Below are 17,106 nucleotides of genomic sequence, written 5' to 3' on the forward strand. Positions count from 1 at the left end.
TTTTTCACAAATTTTTTTTATCTCAATAATTAATTTGGATAATATTTTCGGATAAGATTTTCGGGTTCCTACGTGTCAATACTATTCATATCTCATAATCGGATAAAATTTTCAATTTCAAATTTCATATAAATTTTTAAAAAAATTGGCTAGTATTTATAGGAAAAAAATTCATTAATTTTTGGGTATTTTAAAAAAAAATTTCCGAATTTTTTTCAGTATTTTATTGCAAAAAAATTGACTGTCATTGGATTGGAGGAAAAAATCCGATCAGAGAGCCCAGATGACGCCACATGGCAAAAAAAAAATTAAAATGAGAGGGTTGACACCAGCCTGACATCAGCAATGACATCAACCCAGCCTGACTTCGTGGATCCCACTCTCAACCCGGACTTAGACTCCTCGCTGGAACTGGGTTTTTTTTTTTTTTTTTTTTTCTCTCCCCCCAGCCTCTGGCTGGGCTTGCCGCTAGAGTTGCTCTTAGCATGAGTATTGTTGCATCACTATTCTACCAGAAAGCGTCGTCTTAAAATAAAAACTACGGCAACTGCAGGGCTGTTAGGGATGAACAAAGACAGAAATTTAAAAACTTTTCATAATAAAGAGGATGCAAAAATACAGAGAGATTGCTATATGCCAGTGATGGGTATCACTGTGCATGCATGAGTACGTGTAGATGATGCGTGGAGTATCACAGATTCACAGCTCAACAAATATTGAACAACCCAAAATGAAATAATCTTATAATACATCAGAAAAGCAAGGCAAATCATGAAGCTTGACAGATTTCTGCACTTTATGACCTCACATCTTTTAGGACACCCCCCTTTTCAAGTTCGCCGACTAAATCCCTCAACGACGGCACTTTCATGGCTAAAGTCCTGTATAACCTAGAATAACGAGCTCGTGTTCCATCTGCAGTCCTTGCCAAGGCAAGCAAGCTTAGAGCTTCAGGGAGTTGGGAGAATACATGTTTCATCTCCTCCAAGCTCATGCTTTCCAGAACAGATGGCCTTGGGACAACCCTCACAACCTCACCCCCTTTAGGTTCTTGAATCTTGGCATCTGCTTTAATGACTAGTTCTGAATTAGAGTTTGCTCCGCACTTGATGATAAATGGCGTCGTAGCGCCTGTATTGAACTGCAGGACATTCCACTGTGCCACGTCAGTTTCAGTACCGAACCCTAAATCTGTAGATGGTTTGAGAGCATGAGATTGCTCTTGAAGGTGATCATCTTCTTCGGGAATAGACTGAAACATAGAGATGATTCAGGGGGTGAAGTAAGAGATTAACAATAAACTGCATTGTCAGGAAAAAGCACTAATGCACCAAAAGCAAACTTAAAAACCAATTTTATACAGTTACCCATCAATTTTACAAGAAGCAACCTGTGTTGAAAAGAAAAAAATAGCATGTGTGTGTGTATCTGCAGGGAAATATCTTCTAACCAGATTGTCTGGCAACATAAGATGCTTAGGTTTCCGGACAATGTTGGACCATTGATCAGGTTAACTTTTTGACTGAATGTGTTCAAATTCAGTCTGGTAACATAAGTCTGACAAGAGTAAGTGTTAAGCATTTCATAGATACCTGGATCACATGACGAGCATCAGCAATTTGCCTTTGCGCACATGGATGATCAATGTCAAGAAGGGAAGGCATCCGTTCAGCAAGTTCATCCAGAGATGCAAGCATTTGCTTCTTCTTACTCTTGCTCAAGGTGCTCATAGAGGATTGTCTCACTATATCCTGTACAAGAAAAATGTATTACATTTTCTAGTTTCTCAAATTACCAATAGCCCAAGCATCAGGTATCACCTGGAAAAAATAAAATAAAATAAAATAAAAAGGTGCAAAGAGGTAAACCTTGACTTGTTTCACTATGCCATCAAGGGAAATGAGAGATGCTAATCGTGCATCTTCAGCTGCAGTAGAAGGATTTTGAATAGGTGGACCACCATCTTGCAATGTCAATAAGGCTACGTCACTTCTTATTTGTTGCAAAATCTGATGAAACCAAGAAATTAGCATAATATCCAACAATTGGTCCAAGAAGATGATAGAAACAAGGATCATTTCAGCCAACGTGTTTGTCACCACAGGAAATGGAAACATAAAAAGAAAAGAATTTTGACTTGCATGCCAGTGGATGGTTTATTGAATAACTTGTCAAACATAGGAACTCTGATATACCTTTTATTTTTAAATCTATTTATTCAGTTGACAGACCTAGATATCAAGAAACCTCCTTCAGACGAGAGATTCTATGCGTGATCTTTTAGAAACATAAATTTGAGATGTCATTAAACAAGAGGACAACCATAGAAAACAAACAGGTTTAAAATGAAAAGGAAAAATAAAGTACAGGCAAAATAACTTCCTGAGCAAGGAGGAAAAAGGAATGTTCCCTGTCTGACCCAAGCATTGATTGGCATCATGAATTTCCAACCTTTTAAAATTAGAGAAACGGAACAAAAACTAAGGTAAAAACTTGAATATCCCAAGGATTACATCCTTTTTGTTACAAGGATTTCTTCTTCTTTTCTGTTGAACACGCAAGTTTGCATTTATGAAGTGCATGATAGATTTCAGACCCAAAAAAAATGTACATGAAATATGCAAAATATATACTTTCTAAGATGTGCACAAATATCAATAAAAAACATTACCTTTCTCCTTTTGTGATCAACAGATTCGAGAGCTGATCGCAATTTTGCAACCTGTGCTGCATCTTCCGCCCCTTCTGATGCCAACGTACCAGCAATATCCTGGAATATGGAGGGGGGAAATCAACAAAAACCAATAATTCATTGATAGAGATGCACAGAACAAGTAGGCAGGCATCTCAATTACATAATAAATAAATAACAATTATATGGCATCTCATATTTGAAGGAAAATCATGCACGTCTTGCACCAAATTTAGCAAGTAAACCACAAATGTGCTAATGGACATAAATACAACAGAGATGCTACCGAAAACAATAGAAAAGCCCGGGTATATGGACCACCATTAAAAACAATGGAGATTTCCCAGGTTAATGTAAATAAGTCCTTAGGCCCTCAACCATTTTAAAGGGGTTGAAAGAAATATTAAGCCAACTATTTAAAATAGGAGACTAACCCAAGATCCAGACATACCTTCAGGTGCTGCAATTGAGAACTATAGACCCGCTTTGAATACTCAGATAGAAGTTGACCAAGAGCATCTGTATTAGGAGGCACTGCAGCACCAAGTCCAGCCATCCAACCATCCATGATTGCAGTTGAAAGAAGCTCCAACTGACCAGTTGTCCCTCCTGATGCATCATCTCCAAGAACAGAGAGAAAGTCAAAATTTTCTGCAAGCCAGGACCTAAGTTGGCGCTGCAGCTCACCAGCTGGTGTATGAACAAAGAGAGCAGCAAGAGCTTTGTTTCCAATTGCAAAACTTTTAGCCTCCTCATTTATTTCTCTAAGCTTTCCAGCAGTTACCTGCTGCCGTGGAGTATCCTGTACATTTGAGTGCTTAGGGCCACATCATATAAACCATTTGCAACAAAAGAGAATTCTAGCAGAAAATGTTTAAACTAAGTAGTGATAGTGAAGAAGCACCCAAAAACAGAAGAATGAGAAAGATAGGTACAAGAAAAGTAAAGAGAATACATCTGACTTCCAGACTTCTCCATTAAAACAGAAAATTGGCGGAAGAATAGCTAGCCTTCTGCATGTGTATTGGGATTCTCTTTTCTATTTATCCTTTCTTTCTTGTTTATATCAACAGACAGGAGCAAGAGAGAGAGAGAGACAGAGATACAGAGCATAAAGATGGCAGCAACCTGATCAAGACCGCGTATCTTTGATACAACTGATGAAAACTTGGACTTCTTTTCTGGCTTTAGATTCACTCTGAAGCCTTGGATATGCTCATCAACATAGTGCACGGGAGATCTTCCAGGGCTGTTACCTCGGCTGGAACTTCTACTACGTCCAGTATTAGCCTTCTCCAGAAAATTCTCAACGGGAGAAACCTATAAATAATAAGACGGAAACAGCATTAAATAATATGCATTTGACATCACATTTCTTGACCCCAACCCCCCAGGAAAAAGAGAGAGCATACAAATAGAATGGTAAGGTCTCTATTGTTTCATAACTTTCATTACCTTGATGGACTGCAGCTCCGGTGATCTAGCAAGCAAAGATCTAATATACAAAATTCTAACACGGGATACAAGCATGGTGTCCATTACCCTCTGTGGTTCCATTTTACGAACAAAGGAGAAAACAGCATCTCTTATTTCAGCAAGTATTTCATGCTCCCTAGAAGCCCCTGCTTTGATTACTGCAGCCAGAACCTGTAATTTGTAAATACAGTTACTTTTGGAATTTCCACTTCTAAGATACAAATTACTCAGGATTTGCCTTAGGTGTACAAGTTCCTGTTATTGACAAACTGTTGAAACTTCTGTATATAGAAAGACCAATAGGTAAAATACTAGCCAAATAGCAGAAAATCCATACTAGACAAGTGAACACATATCATCACATCTTAAGCTTTAGCTGCAGAATAATTATCATCAACCATTAACATGTTCCGACCAAAAGAAAGATTATGTGCTCAAATGAAACCTGAAAGACTAATAAAGCATTACCATTCTGACATCATGATCCACCATACAAGCTAAGTCAAGCCAAGTAAAAAGTTGTTTAATTTTTATGATCCTAGGTATCGTGCAGTAATGTTTTTGTTTTCAGTTAAAGAAATAGAAAGAACAAGGAGAGGAAAGTGAGAAGGGTGATAAGAGATCAGATAATATATAGAATGGTTTACAAGAATCTTTTTTATTATATATACTTATGAATCAATAATTTAACAAGCTCCTCTATGTAAAGCTCACCACCCCCCCAAAAAAAAAAAAAAATTAATCAAGAAAAAAAGCCTCAGTTAGTATGACATTTTCAACATCAACTAAAGGTGAAATGTTGAAACTGAAGTTTTAATACTCACTTCAAAATAAGAAATGCATGACAACACCATCTTATGTCAGTATGATTACAAACACAAATGAAAAGAAAAATAAAAAAAACCACGCGTACCAGCATCAAAAGCTTATTTGCTCCATCTGAAATGGCAGCAAGGCTGTCATGTTGTTCAGGATCAAAGTCATTCAAGGCAGACGTAAGATATTCTCCTGCAGGGGTTGTTTTCACTTTATCCGCACCTGATTTCACTAAAGCAACTGTACCCTCAGTCTTGTCTGCAGCAAGTGCCGGTGATGAAGGAACAACATCCATCGAATGCCCCTTACTATCATTCCTGCTTTATGGTATTAAAAAATAAAGTTTAATAATTCTTTTAGGAAATAAGGGCTTTTGAATAGAGAAAGATAAGACAAAAATTACATTAACCACAAAGTGTCGCCAAAAGTCTTACCTCACAAGGTCCCGAGACTGCACATTTAGTGGCCCCTTGGATAATGGACTTGACAGCTAAATATACAACACACACACACACAAACACATATTAGAAGTATGGAGCAATACCCTAAACAAATCACAGAAGTAGAATTGCTTAAATTTCATAAATGAGACAAAAAATTGTGAACATAGTTTACATGATCACATGAAATTAAATAAGGAAGCAGCTTATTATCTAACAATGGATTCGAATAGGACAACAGAATTCTGCAAACTCTAACTTTTTCATAGAATTTTAAATTTCTCCTAAACTTTTTTCAGTCGGTCCAAATGGCATTACAAAACAGAACCATCAATATCATACGAATAAATGAAACAGCTACCATAGAGTCAGATTGCTAACTGAAAACACTTTCAGCCCAGAATCTTCAAGTGTTTTATTACAATAAACACCCAGAATTACATCTAACAACTGCATTCCTCAGATTTCCATGAATTACTGAATCAAGAAAAGCAATGAATGCAACAATAAGCACAAAAGATGCCACAAGAAAATGAATAAAACCAAAAGACTGTAGCAGATACTTGAAATGCTTAAAAAATAATCAACTGCACAAAGATACATCTATAGCATGAAAGCACACAACCACATCTAAAATGAGACAAATAGAAATTACCTTTGGTGATCCAGCCAAAGATGCTTTCTCTGTCAACCTATCAAATAACTTCTCATTTTCTTCATGTAACCTCTGTTGAGAGAGAGAGAGAGAGAGAGAGAGAGAGAGAGAGAGAGAGAGAGGGAGAGGGAGAGCTTTTAGAACGAAATATAACTATATATAAAGGAGCATATCGATTGAGATTTGAAATATAGATTTAAATAGATGATCTTTTCATGTGGCACACACAAACAATGACTTGGTAGAGGATACCAAGTCATTGTGGAAGAGACTCCTCATAACGCAACTTTTTGGTCCCAAGGAGACCAAAACAGGAGCCTTTGGTACTTCATTCTAGTTTTTGCAGTCTAATGGTCTTCAGACTACTGAGCACTGTTAACGGTAATGTAGCATGATTACTATTCATGTGGCACTTTTCATGACATTAGCAGATTTGTTAGCTAGGTCATTTTGGGTATATAGCTTTCTTATTTTTACAGATTTAATGGATTGCCATTGTGAGTTTAATTCTAAATGTCAATATTTAATGTCTTGAAAGGTTCAAGTCTCTACTTAGGCTCGTGAACTTCTAGTTTGCATGGGAAATGAATATTGATACAGGCTACAAATAGCATCAATAAGATGTTCAAGGATACAAATATGAGGTCATGCAATAATGATTCATGATCATTAATGCATCACGTTTATGGTAGAATAGCACACCTCTATTAATGCATCACGTTTTTTAAGCTCCTCTTCCAATTTCTTAGTAACTGGTGGAGAATCCATGCCATCCCCAATTGCCTTGGCATTTGATAGATATGAGCCTAATGCTGACTGATCTTCACTGGAATGTTGGGCTTCACTGAGTCTGGATTCAATGCTTTTCATTTTGGCCTGAATGAGACAATTAAAGTTAGAGAACACCATATGGTGCAACACTATTGCAAAGTAAATTTATTTTTTAGGAAACATAAATATGAAACTTTCATACATTAGCATACGTCCATCATAATTCAACTCTTTAATAATGCAACAAAACTGAAACCTCTAGACATTGACAAATGAATATGTGCCATAGTTACTTTAATGAAGAACCACATTAAGCAACAGTTGAAAACATTGATATTCAAATAATATCAGGGGCTACCTGCCCAAAAAAAAAATATATAATATCATGGGCTGAGTTAATTATGGAACAGTGTCAAAAATAACCATGCTGCAAAAGACCAACTGCTGACCCAAATAAACTCCAAATGATTCAATCATATTATAGTGAAACACCCATCCCAAGTATGTAGCGTAGGTTACACTTAAAATATGAATGTAACACAACAATAACATTGAACAGGTTTTCTACGGGAGTTCCTGAACATTTCAAAATAAATATTGAACGCTCAAAATATAAATGAGGAAGACTAAACAGACACATGACCAACCTGCAAGGCCTGAATTGTAGAATCTCGTTGTTCTATCTGCACTTTTTGATCTTGCTCCAACTGTAACAGTTGAGCTACTTGATTTCTGAGCTGCGCATTTTGTTCCCTTTCTATCTTTTGCTTATCTGCAAGCATAATATTCTCTGACTGCATAAAATGAGAATATTAAACCAGTTTAGCAACCTGCTTACTAGAAGAAACTACATGATCAGTGTTGAATCACACAAGTAGACAAGACAGCGCCAAACACCAATTTAAAATACAGAAAAGCCACAAATACATTCCCCGGTGATAAAGTGAAAAATGTCAAACATTACCAAAAACCAATTTAGAATACAAACTACAAATGCATTCCCCAGATATAAGATGAAAATTGCCAAACATTGTGACAAACTAGAAAATTGGAATGTGAAAATAGATAGATCAAGAAAGCTAGCATATAGTTTACAAGAAAATTTTATGATAAAACTGAAAATCATTAAACTAGATGACTAGAGAGGCAACTCTGGAGAAATTCCTTAATTGTATTGTACATTCAAATCTAGTAATTAACAGTTTGAACAATAAAGGAAAACACATTAAAATTGGCTTATATCAAGAACATGTCCAAACAATTATTTGGGAAGAAATTTTTCTGACTTTCACTAGCATGCAAGTCAATTGGAAAACTGTAGCAAATTCAGGAAGTTATAAAACCTTTAAATCTGACTGTAACGTATAAGAAACTTTCCACGCTTTCTGGACTTCATTGAAGAGTAGGACACATTGATCATTTGCATCCTTGAGTGAATGTTTAAGTCCCAAAACCTCTTGTTTCAAATCCTGACTTTCTTTTTCCTTTTCATACAACTCCTTACGTGCATCATTTGCCTACAAGAACCATCACAAATAAAAATTCAGAAGAAATGAATTCATAACTTTGCTCATAACTGTGTCTTAAACAGAACAAATTCGGAAGGTAAGAAGTTATTTATTAGGGGCTCCATACTTTTTTTATGGTCAAGTTAGTATATCCAGTATTAATCAAATGTATATCATTTCGATGCAATTTACTTGCTTCGATGTGCTCGTGTGACTCCAAAGCAAAATATTTATAGTATATATAGAAAGAGGGGGGGAGAGAGAGAACTTACAATATCTCTCCATTTCTTTATGGTATCTCGATTCCCAAGGCCTAGAACAGCATTTCGAGCTCTAGAAGAGAAGTTGAGAGATAATAGTGTCTCCGACAAATTCGCAGAATTTGGAACGACATTAACAATCATCAGAGTTTTTGAGCTTCCACCTACAGAAGTTTTTTTCAATAAGAAATCAAAGAGTGATGAAAGACAATTAATATAAATCAACTGAAAAAAAAACCCAAATGATAATGCCAGTCAATGATACAGTGGAACAGAGGGTAACGGACACCATGATCAATCTGACACAAGTAACCATTGACCAGTTACCAACACATACAACCATAAAAAGCATTATACACTACTTCTCATTCTTTATTTTCGCTTCATGGTACAATTACACAGCTAAATCAGTACTAACATAAACAATAAGGAGAACTGAATACCTAGCGAGTCTGCGAGTACTTTTGTAAGCATTGAATTTTCATAAGGAATAGCATCCTTTTTGGAAGTCAAGGAAGACAAAACATCTCCCAACCTACATGCACAACATCAATTGCACTAACATTTCAGTACATGATGGCAGGAGTAAATTCAAAAGGTACAATATTCACACATGATGATGTCATTGCTTCACCAATCTATGCAAAAATAAAAGATAACAGATCGATATAAGCAGCCACCATGCAAAAATTCAGTACGGGTTGGAAAAGAAAAGCTGATGTACTGTTGGGACCAGCGGAAAATCACTTATTTATTTATTAACCATCCTTTTAGTAATGTGAACACCTATGTTGCACAGATCCTTCAAATTTGGCCATATGGAGTATTCAATACGGATACGGCCGCATACATATCAGGTACAGCATTTGGAGTATGTGTCTTTTGGGCACATTTAACTTTCAGATAAAACAAGGATATGCGGTTGTTAAGGAAAAGACATGGTCAGGATACAAAATGGGTCCTCCTGAAATTTTATAAAAGGGGTCTACTGTTCAAAAACTAATTTTAACCGGCCACATAAGTCTCTTCTCTTTTGTGGTTCAACAAAATGAGAAAGGGGGATAGGTTTTCAACGTTTCTGATTAAAGAGAAGAAATAATACATATTATACCTATAGAAGATTAATGTTCTCTTGCCAAAAAAATGCTTATGTTTCGATACTGTGAATCTGTACCACAGATTCTGACAAAATTCAATTTGATCAAGGGTCTAGATTCACAATTTGCCAGACAATCAGACAAACATTCCCTTTTCCCATATATATTATTTTAACCGTTGTATATGTATCCTAATTTTTGGAGATATTCGTATCGTCTCTAGTATCCCAAATTTGTATCCGTTCAACATTGGTGATCACATGCTAAGAAAATAGATTTGAAATGCCATACTATGGTATCAAGATCATGCAAAATGAAAACCGTATATTGTTCAAAAGTTTAAGACCAATGTGAACCATCCTTAAAATTATAGGCAACCTGAAGGGCTAGAAACCAAAACTTTTCAATATCAGAAAAATGAGATAAGTCATCCAAACATACGCTGAAAGTGATTTCATCACATGCAGCAAGTCTGTCACACGCTCACTGCTGTCATCTTCAGCAATTAAACCTTCACTTCCAGCCAAGTCAACTAGAGAAAGCTTGCTGTATGTGTTTTCTCCAGTGATCAAATTGTTATAATATATATGTATCGTGATGATCCTGACAATAGTGAACAAGAATCTATTTTAGATAAATTAATAAACGACCAGTTGTAACACATAGACAAGCATACATAAAAAATTAAAAAAAATGGATGACTGCATATACTGAACTTCTTTTCTAGTTTTCCTTAATGGTACAGTTATATTCCCTTTCTTCAACTGTTTTCACTCCTAAAAACTGGACAGTGCAACAGTGGCCGTTTGTCAAGTTTGGAGACTACACCCGGTAAGTAAAAAAGAAACCCTGTAATAGGCCACTTGATTGTAGCTTCAACCAAGTTGGTAAAATGTCAGACAATATTCCACCAAGTCAACAGCAGATCAAAGATGTCAGCAATAAATTTATTTTAACTATGTAGCAATTAAATGTATTTTAGTAGATGAAAGTGAACAAACTAGTTCAAGTTGTTAAGATCAATTAACTAAAGACTATCTTTTCTATCAAAAGGAACAAAACTTTTAGTGTGCTCAAATAGATCCTTTTTCCAGAAAAAGGTGTACAAGTGATAATGACCACTTTCTCCTGAATCAAGTGAACGCACAGAAGTGATGCGATAGAAAAGTTGAGAACAAATTGAGGATCATAAAATTAAATAAATAAATATTTTACAGTTTAAGCATGGTCTTCTCATTCAGTGATCTGACGGGACTTTTTCTAAGAGAAAGGTCAAGCTTACCATAGTACTTTAAACTATGTTACTAAAAGTACGACCTTACACTATAACAGACATATAATGAGCCTACAAAATTTGGAACATACAAATGAGAAACGTTGAACTTTGATGGATCATTTCCCCGGCTCTGAAATGCATCTTTTAATACTTTAGAGAAGTCCAGTGGGTTATCAACTTTCTCCTGCACAAGTTCTACAAAGGACTCCGGTGATCCCATGCGAATCTTTGGTAGAGCATCTCCTGATTCTGGGAGTAAATCCCTTATCTACAAGAGCATGGAAGGGATCCACATCAAACCATCATGAGGATTCCTTGCTCAAAAGCCATTCAGACAAACATAAACCAGAAATCATGACAATTTACTATCAAAAAATAAGTACCTGTTCATTGTAGAGCTCAAAAACTGTAACAGAGAATTTAAATCTCGACGTAGAAGTTGAATCAGAGTTGGCCAAATCAAATAGTTCCTCGAAAGAACGAGCATATAAACCACGATCATGGCTAGATCCTTCCTGAAAAAAGGTTACAGAAGGCCAAATATCATGAAACTCGTGCACAACTTGAAACTAGTTGCATAATAAATAAAATGAAACAACTGCCACTAAATCTCTTACTGTACCAAAAACAGTAAAAGGCACACCACTCATTGTGGCAATTTAAATTCATGCTCTAGTACATTGAATTCCATTGTTCATTTTGTGGTAAACCAGTGGAAAGAATTATCCAGATTACAAAAAGGAATGTAACAAACAATGAAAAGCCCACCACGCTTTAAGGTTCAAATCTAATAGTGAAGAATCACTTCTCATTTATTTTTTAAAGTCCCTAATACATCAACGTAGAATTTTTAATCAATTCATTTTACAAATTTGTAATAGAAAATATCAAGTTACAAGGCCCTGAACTGGCTAGAGGAATAGAAGTCAGCATACAAGTACAAATTTATATGCATCAGAAACACATTCCAGCAAAGACACACACAAACAAATGCAGAGGGAGGAAAAGGGGAAAAGAGAGCAACCATTGTGTGTGTCTTTCCTGAGTTGGTTTGTCCATATGCAAATATAGAAACATTATATCCATCCAATGCTGATTGCACCAAAGGTTGAACATCACGGAAAAGTTCAGCTGACAAACAAAAAAAGTAAAAGATGTTTTAGCCAAAGACAACTTTAAAATAGGAGAATATGTTTAATATTTCACCTAGCACAACCACAATAGGAAGGTGAAAACAATGAACTAAGAAAGTTATGCTCACCTTGTCCAACATGAGGTCCATAAACTCTGTCAAGTTCGAAATCCTTCTTGGGGTTGGACAAGGCATCATCACCAGTATTTACACGGATGTTGTAGTCATCAGGATATTCAACAATTGAGGAACCTTCATCCTCAAATAATGGTCTTGCACGACAATATATCTTTATGTTTCCTGGAATTAAAGGCTAGTTAGAAAATAAAACCCCATTGAACTTTTGTAAGATCAATTAAATACCTCAACAACCTTGAAAATTAAATTTAAAAGTGCTTATGTGTGGCATGCCTTTTTTTTATGGGTATGAGTGACTGCGTGTGAGAGAGAGAGAGAGAGAGAGAGAGAGAGAGAGAGAGAGTCCCAAAAGGAGAAAACTCACAGAAGATGAGTACCTTTGGCTGTCAATAAGTCATTGAACAACCTTCTCTTCTCATTGATCAGCGGAGAAATTCTAGCCTCAGTTTCAAGGGCAAATTGATCTGGCATTTTTATGTAGACAAGTTTTCAAATCCATTAAGATAACCCAGAACATAAAAAAAAAACTTACAAAAAGTTACGCTGGGGTGAAGGACATTAAATTTTCTTGAACTAACTAATCTCAAAGTGCAAATACATCACAAAAGAAAAAGAAAAAAGTAGTTTTATTTTGTTGCAATGTAACATCAAACCTTGTACCCATGTCAAAAAATATCACTCATCTTGAATTTAGACAAAAGTCCCATACCACCCACTTCAGAAATCCATTAAACCGACAAACGCACAATGAAACAGCATAACCAGATCTCTTACCTAGCTTTCGGGTTTTATTGGCAAGAACACCAAGATAACGTGTAACTCTTTCGAGTTTGGCATTAGAGTACTCGTGCAACTCACTTGCTTCTTGTCTCAACTCCAAGTAATCTTCTCTAGCAAGCTGTCCAAAAAGAAATGTTGTAGCAGACCTCCTAAACCCAACATAATCTTCACATAAAAACAGTAAAATAACTTCAAAAGGCTCCAGAACAGATGCAACCACTTATTCTCACTAATACAATCTCTCACATTATGCAAAAAGCGTTCACATTCTCCAAGCCAAATTATCATAATTTCAAAATGCATTTCCAACAACACACACTCTTGAACCACAAACCACGGACTTTAACACTGATTCAGCTCAAAACTCCATTAATCACAGCCTCATACCCTAACTACCAAAACCAAAATCAAACATCGCATTACCTTAACTTGGTCCTTGAGTTTCTGGAGCTTAGAAGTCACAGAGTGGTTGGAGAACTCGGACTGAGCCAAAGCCGAGGCAGCAGAGATCGAGTACCTCCGAACTAAAGGCGCACCAGGCTTGTAATCGTCATGGTCGAAGCTCGAAGCCGTCGACGACGAAGAAGACAACTTCCTCGGTTCAAAGCCACTGACCTCCCAGTTCCACCTATTGTTGTTCCTCTGCTCCGCCATTGCCGTCTCCCCCACAAACGTAGCCCCAAAATTTGAAAACCCAAAATTCAAAACCCCAAAAGAAGCCAAAAATTGCTTCTCAGTGGTTCTGGCTTGGGCTCTGTGGACCTAGAGAATAGGGATCATCTAATTTCAGCCATTTTCTTTAAATGTTTTGCTTTTGGGATATATAAATGGAGTGAAGACACTGGTATGCATATCTGTACTTTACTGCCTTGTGGTTGGGCTGGGAACGACGTCGTTTGGACATTTTGGGGGAACACTTCTCGGCTTTTTGAGTCACAAAATTTTTGCGCTCGTTATTACTTCACACCTCGCTCTCAGATGGGGTTTGCCTTCGATTGTAGACTTGCAGTTTTTAGATAAGGCAGCGCACGTGACTGTGCGTGCGGATTGTTCAGAACTTCCTCGCCAACTGTTAGTTTCTAGCCCGAGTCTTCGAATATTTGATCCTAAAATGTTAAATTCTTTGGGGTTTTAATTGAGAAAATGCCACCTTTGTGTGTAACATTATGTACCACTTTGTATGGATGGGCTCTACTTGTATTATAGCGGTACTTTCCATTAATATGATCATCAATTTAAGGAGTAAAACTGTCAATTCTATGTATAAATAATCAATAAAATTATCTATTTATTTTAACGACAAAATTGATTGAGTGACCAAATTGTCACGAGTAACACAATTGAAGGACACTCGAGTATAAATTGAAGGACGATTACAATTAAAAACCCTTTTTAAAAATTTAAATGGTACATTTTATTTTATTTTACTGGGGATAAAAAGTAAAAGAATGAAAAACCAAAAAAACAAAAACAAGTGGATTTGCATAATTCACTTGTGTGGTGGTGGGTCATTTAGCTTGAAAGACCCGCCCAGCTCAATTCAAAATTTGCTGTTTTGGTCCTCGTTTGCTCTTTATACCCAACAGTAATGATGATGGAACACTTGGGGCTTGGTGGTATTTGGCCCACACCATAGACAAATTCGATAATCATAATAATCAATCCTGCAAATGTACAGATTAATCAAACCCAAGTTGCTATGATATTTTAAGTAAATTATGCCTTTGATAAATAATATATATATATATATAGTTTATGATTGTATTAAATGGACAATTATGTAGAGAGCAAATGACTTGAACTTGAAACAAGCGTGCATGAAAGCATAATGAACATAGTGAAATAAGCGTAATCCTCACTTATTTTACCTAATTTTCACTTAATAATTTCATGCAAATTAGTTTAGAGATTTATTTTTTATTTTTTGGTTGAATTGGAAAAACAAGGCCGAAGAATATAAAACAAAGCAAACTAGCCCAATGGGTTTGTTATATTGTAATATTTCGGAAATTTAATTTTTCGTAATAGTAGAGATGTTTCTCTCTCCTATTTCTTATGTCCGGAGATTCGAACATAACACTATTGGTCTGAGCATCAAGACATTTTAAAACTGGGCTAGAGCCCATTAGTGTCTCTCTCATACCGTTTGCACATGCCATATTTCTTTAATATTTTTTTTAAATATTTATGGATAGTTATGGATCTTCTATCAGTTGGGCTTTATATATGGGCCATATTGAAAATATAGTACATTTACTAAAGTGGTGCCAGCGAAGGGACAGTTCTCACTAGAGGATCAAGTCCAAAATGTCTAGGGCCCGTTTGATGGGCCTCAGACCGATTTCTACCAAAAAAGAATTTCGTCCTTTGTCTTGTTTTGGTGGTTCTTTTTTATTCTTGGTTACACAATAATTAGCTGGTTTTACACAATAATTTATTTTTTTCTTCTTTTTTTTTTACCGTTGGGATTTAACAAAACAATCTCAACTGTAAAAGAAAATTAATCTGCCCAAATTTAAATCCAATAGTAAAATTAGTAGTATTAATTATTCTAAATCAAATTAACTCCAAAAATGAAATCAATATATGTGCCTCTTTTTTTTAATGGTTAAAGTTTTTTCGTTTTTGTGTGCATGAGTTGAAGGCACACTCACAAACTGAATGCACACTCACAAACTGAGAATGCATGCATGAACAGAAGTACGGCACCAGAAAAGCCATTGCTGCCTGCCAATACTAATGAGTTGGGTTGGGAAAGCAGCCAACCCAAGAAACCAGAAAAGAGGTATGATTAATTATTAAAGTAAAAATAAAGGAGAAAGAAATTAGTGGTGTGAATCACATACACCGTGCGGTGTGATTGAGGAGGTGAGGGAGGGGACATGCTTGGCCAGGTTTAGGTGTAGAGGCTAGTCACCATCGCTCACTGGTTTCTCCGTAAAAAGCTAACATAGCAACACAGATAATCTCGAAACCCACCGACCACAGGTCACATCAGCGGTATGGGCATTGGCCAAAATATCCTCTACGTGTGTGTCTTCATTATCAATCACCTAACAACCACCACCACCACCACCGCCACCATCCCAATAAATAATGATAAAAATATACTAATTTTAAATATATATATATATATATATATATATATATATATAAACTCTATTTTTACGATCACAAGTTTCTATTTTGTTTCGACCACAGAAAAAAAAAAAAAAAAAATTTCTATTTTGTCATATTTGTGGTTGCAAAATTCCTTGTTAATGAATTATTTAACAATAATTTTGGAGTGAAACCTCAACTTCCTTCACATTTATGCTCATCAGTTGCTTTAGGGGTTCGGTTATATAGGATTGTGTGGGTATTTATTGAGATTATGTTTAATTGTAGTGATGTGAACTAGTAGTTGTTGGTGCAACTTTTATCCCCCTTTAGTTTGCTTTTTTAGCGTGTTATTTTTGTTGCTCTCTTGGATTTGATGCTTTGGCTGTCATGTTGATGTCTTAATTTGTATTATTGAAGATTTTGTAATGAAGTTGTTCTTTGATAAATAAATAAAAAGTTTTTTTTGAACTTTCTTAAAGTCTCATTTTAGTCTTATGTTCTCAAATCAAATAATGTCACCCTTTATTTTTTGGTATGCACATTAATTTGGTTCATGACATTGTTTTCTAATAAAGCTTTCAAGAAAATTGGTTACGTGTCACCGTTTGACCAATGTGCGTTTGGTTCTTAAGAAATGGGGCTTGAGAATGATTTCTCATATCTGGTAAGTCTATGTATGAAATGGTTGCCTTGCACATAGAAAAATAGGAGGAAAAATGAAACTCTCCACTGCCCTTGGATTTCATTTTCCCTACCTGTGGGAAACTAAGACCAGTATTAAATGCACCTTTCTCATGACACAAAAACAATTTAGAATTACAATATAATATTAAATGTATTTTGTATATATATAATTTAATATTGGTATAATTAGAAAATTAAATAAATTTTATTTTATATTCCTACGCCAACCAAACATGAGGAAAGAAATAAAGTAGTATTTCCTAGTTATTTTCCCCTCAA

General features: G+C 35.7%; 1 protein-coding gene across 2 annotated transcripts; it reads right to left on the reverse strand.

The window, feature by feature from the left end:
- Nucleotides 1-573: 573 nt before the first annotated feature.
- On the reverse strand, nucleotides 574-13,862 carry LOC117630672 (kinesin-like protein KIN-14B). 2 transcript variants are annotated; one of them, XM_034363374.1, is made up of 23 exons: nucleotides 13,465-13,862; nucleotides 13,036-13,159; nucleotides 12,639-12,725; nucleotides 12,253-12,423; nucleotides 12,016-12,122; nucleotides 11,375-11,506; nucleotides 11,081-11,259; nucleotides 10,157-10,318; nucleotides 9,062-9,153; nucleotides 8,631-8,782; nucleotides 8,194-8,367; nucleotides 7,498-7,644; nucleotides 6,782-6,955; nucleotides 6,080-6,151; nucleotides 5,419-5,474; nucleotides 5,082-5,304; nucleotides 4,148-4,339; nucleotides 3,821-4,012; nucleotides 3,144-3,494; nucleotides 2,672-2,770; nucleotides 1,869-2,009; nucleotides 1,593-1,751; nucleotides 574-1,252 (listed from the first exon to the last, which is right to left on the reverse strand). In XM_034363374.1, exons 1-23 carry the CDS (start codon nucleotides 13,693-13,695, stop codon nucleotides 797-799), a joined length of 3,873 nt encoding a protein of 1,290 aa, XP_034219265.1. In that variant the 5' UTR covers nucleotides 13,696-13,862; the 3' UTR covers nucleotides 574-796. The 2 variants fall into 2 exon arrangements, with proteins under 2 accessions (XP_034219265.1, XP_034219266.1); XM_034363375.1 differs by having other exon boundaries at nucleotides 5,082-5,301; nucleotides 13,465-13,861.
- Nucleotides 13,863-17,106: the final 3,244 nt, after the last annotated feature.

This window comes from Prunus dulcis, chromosome 6, assembly GCF_902201215.1.
Source record: "Prunus dulcis chromosome 6, ALMONDv2, whole genome shotgun sequence".
Classification (NCBI taxonomy): domain Eukaryota; kingdom Viridiplantae; phylum Streptophyta; class Magnoliopsida; order Rosales; family Rosaceae; genus Prunus; species Prunus dulcis.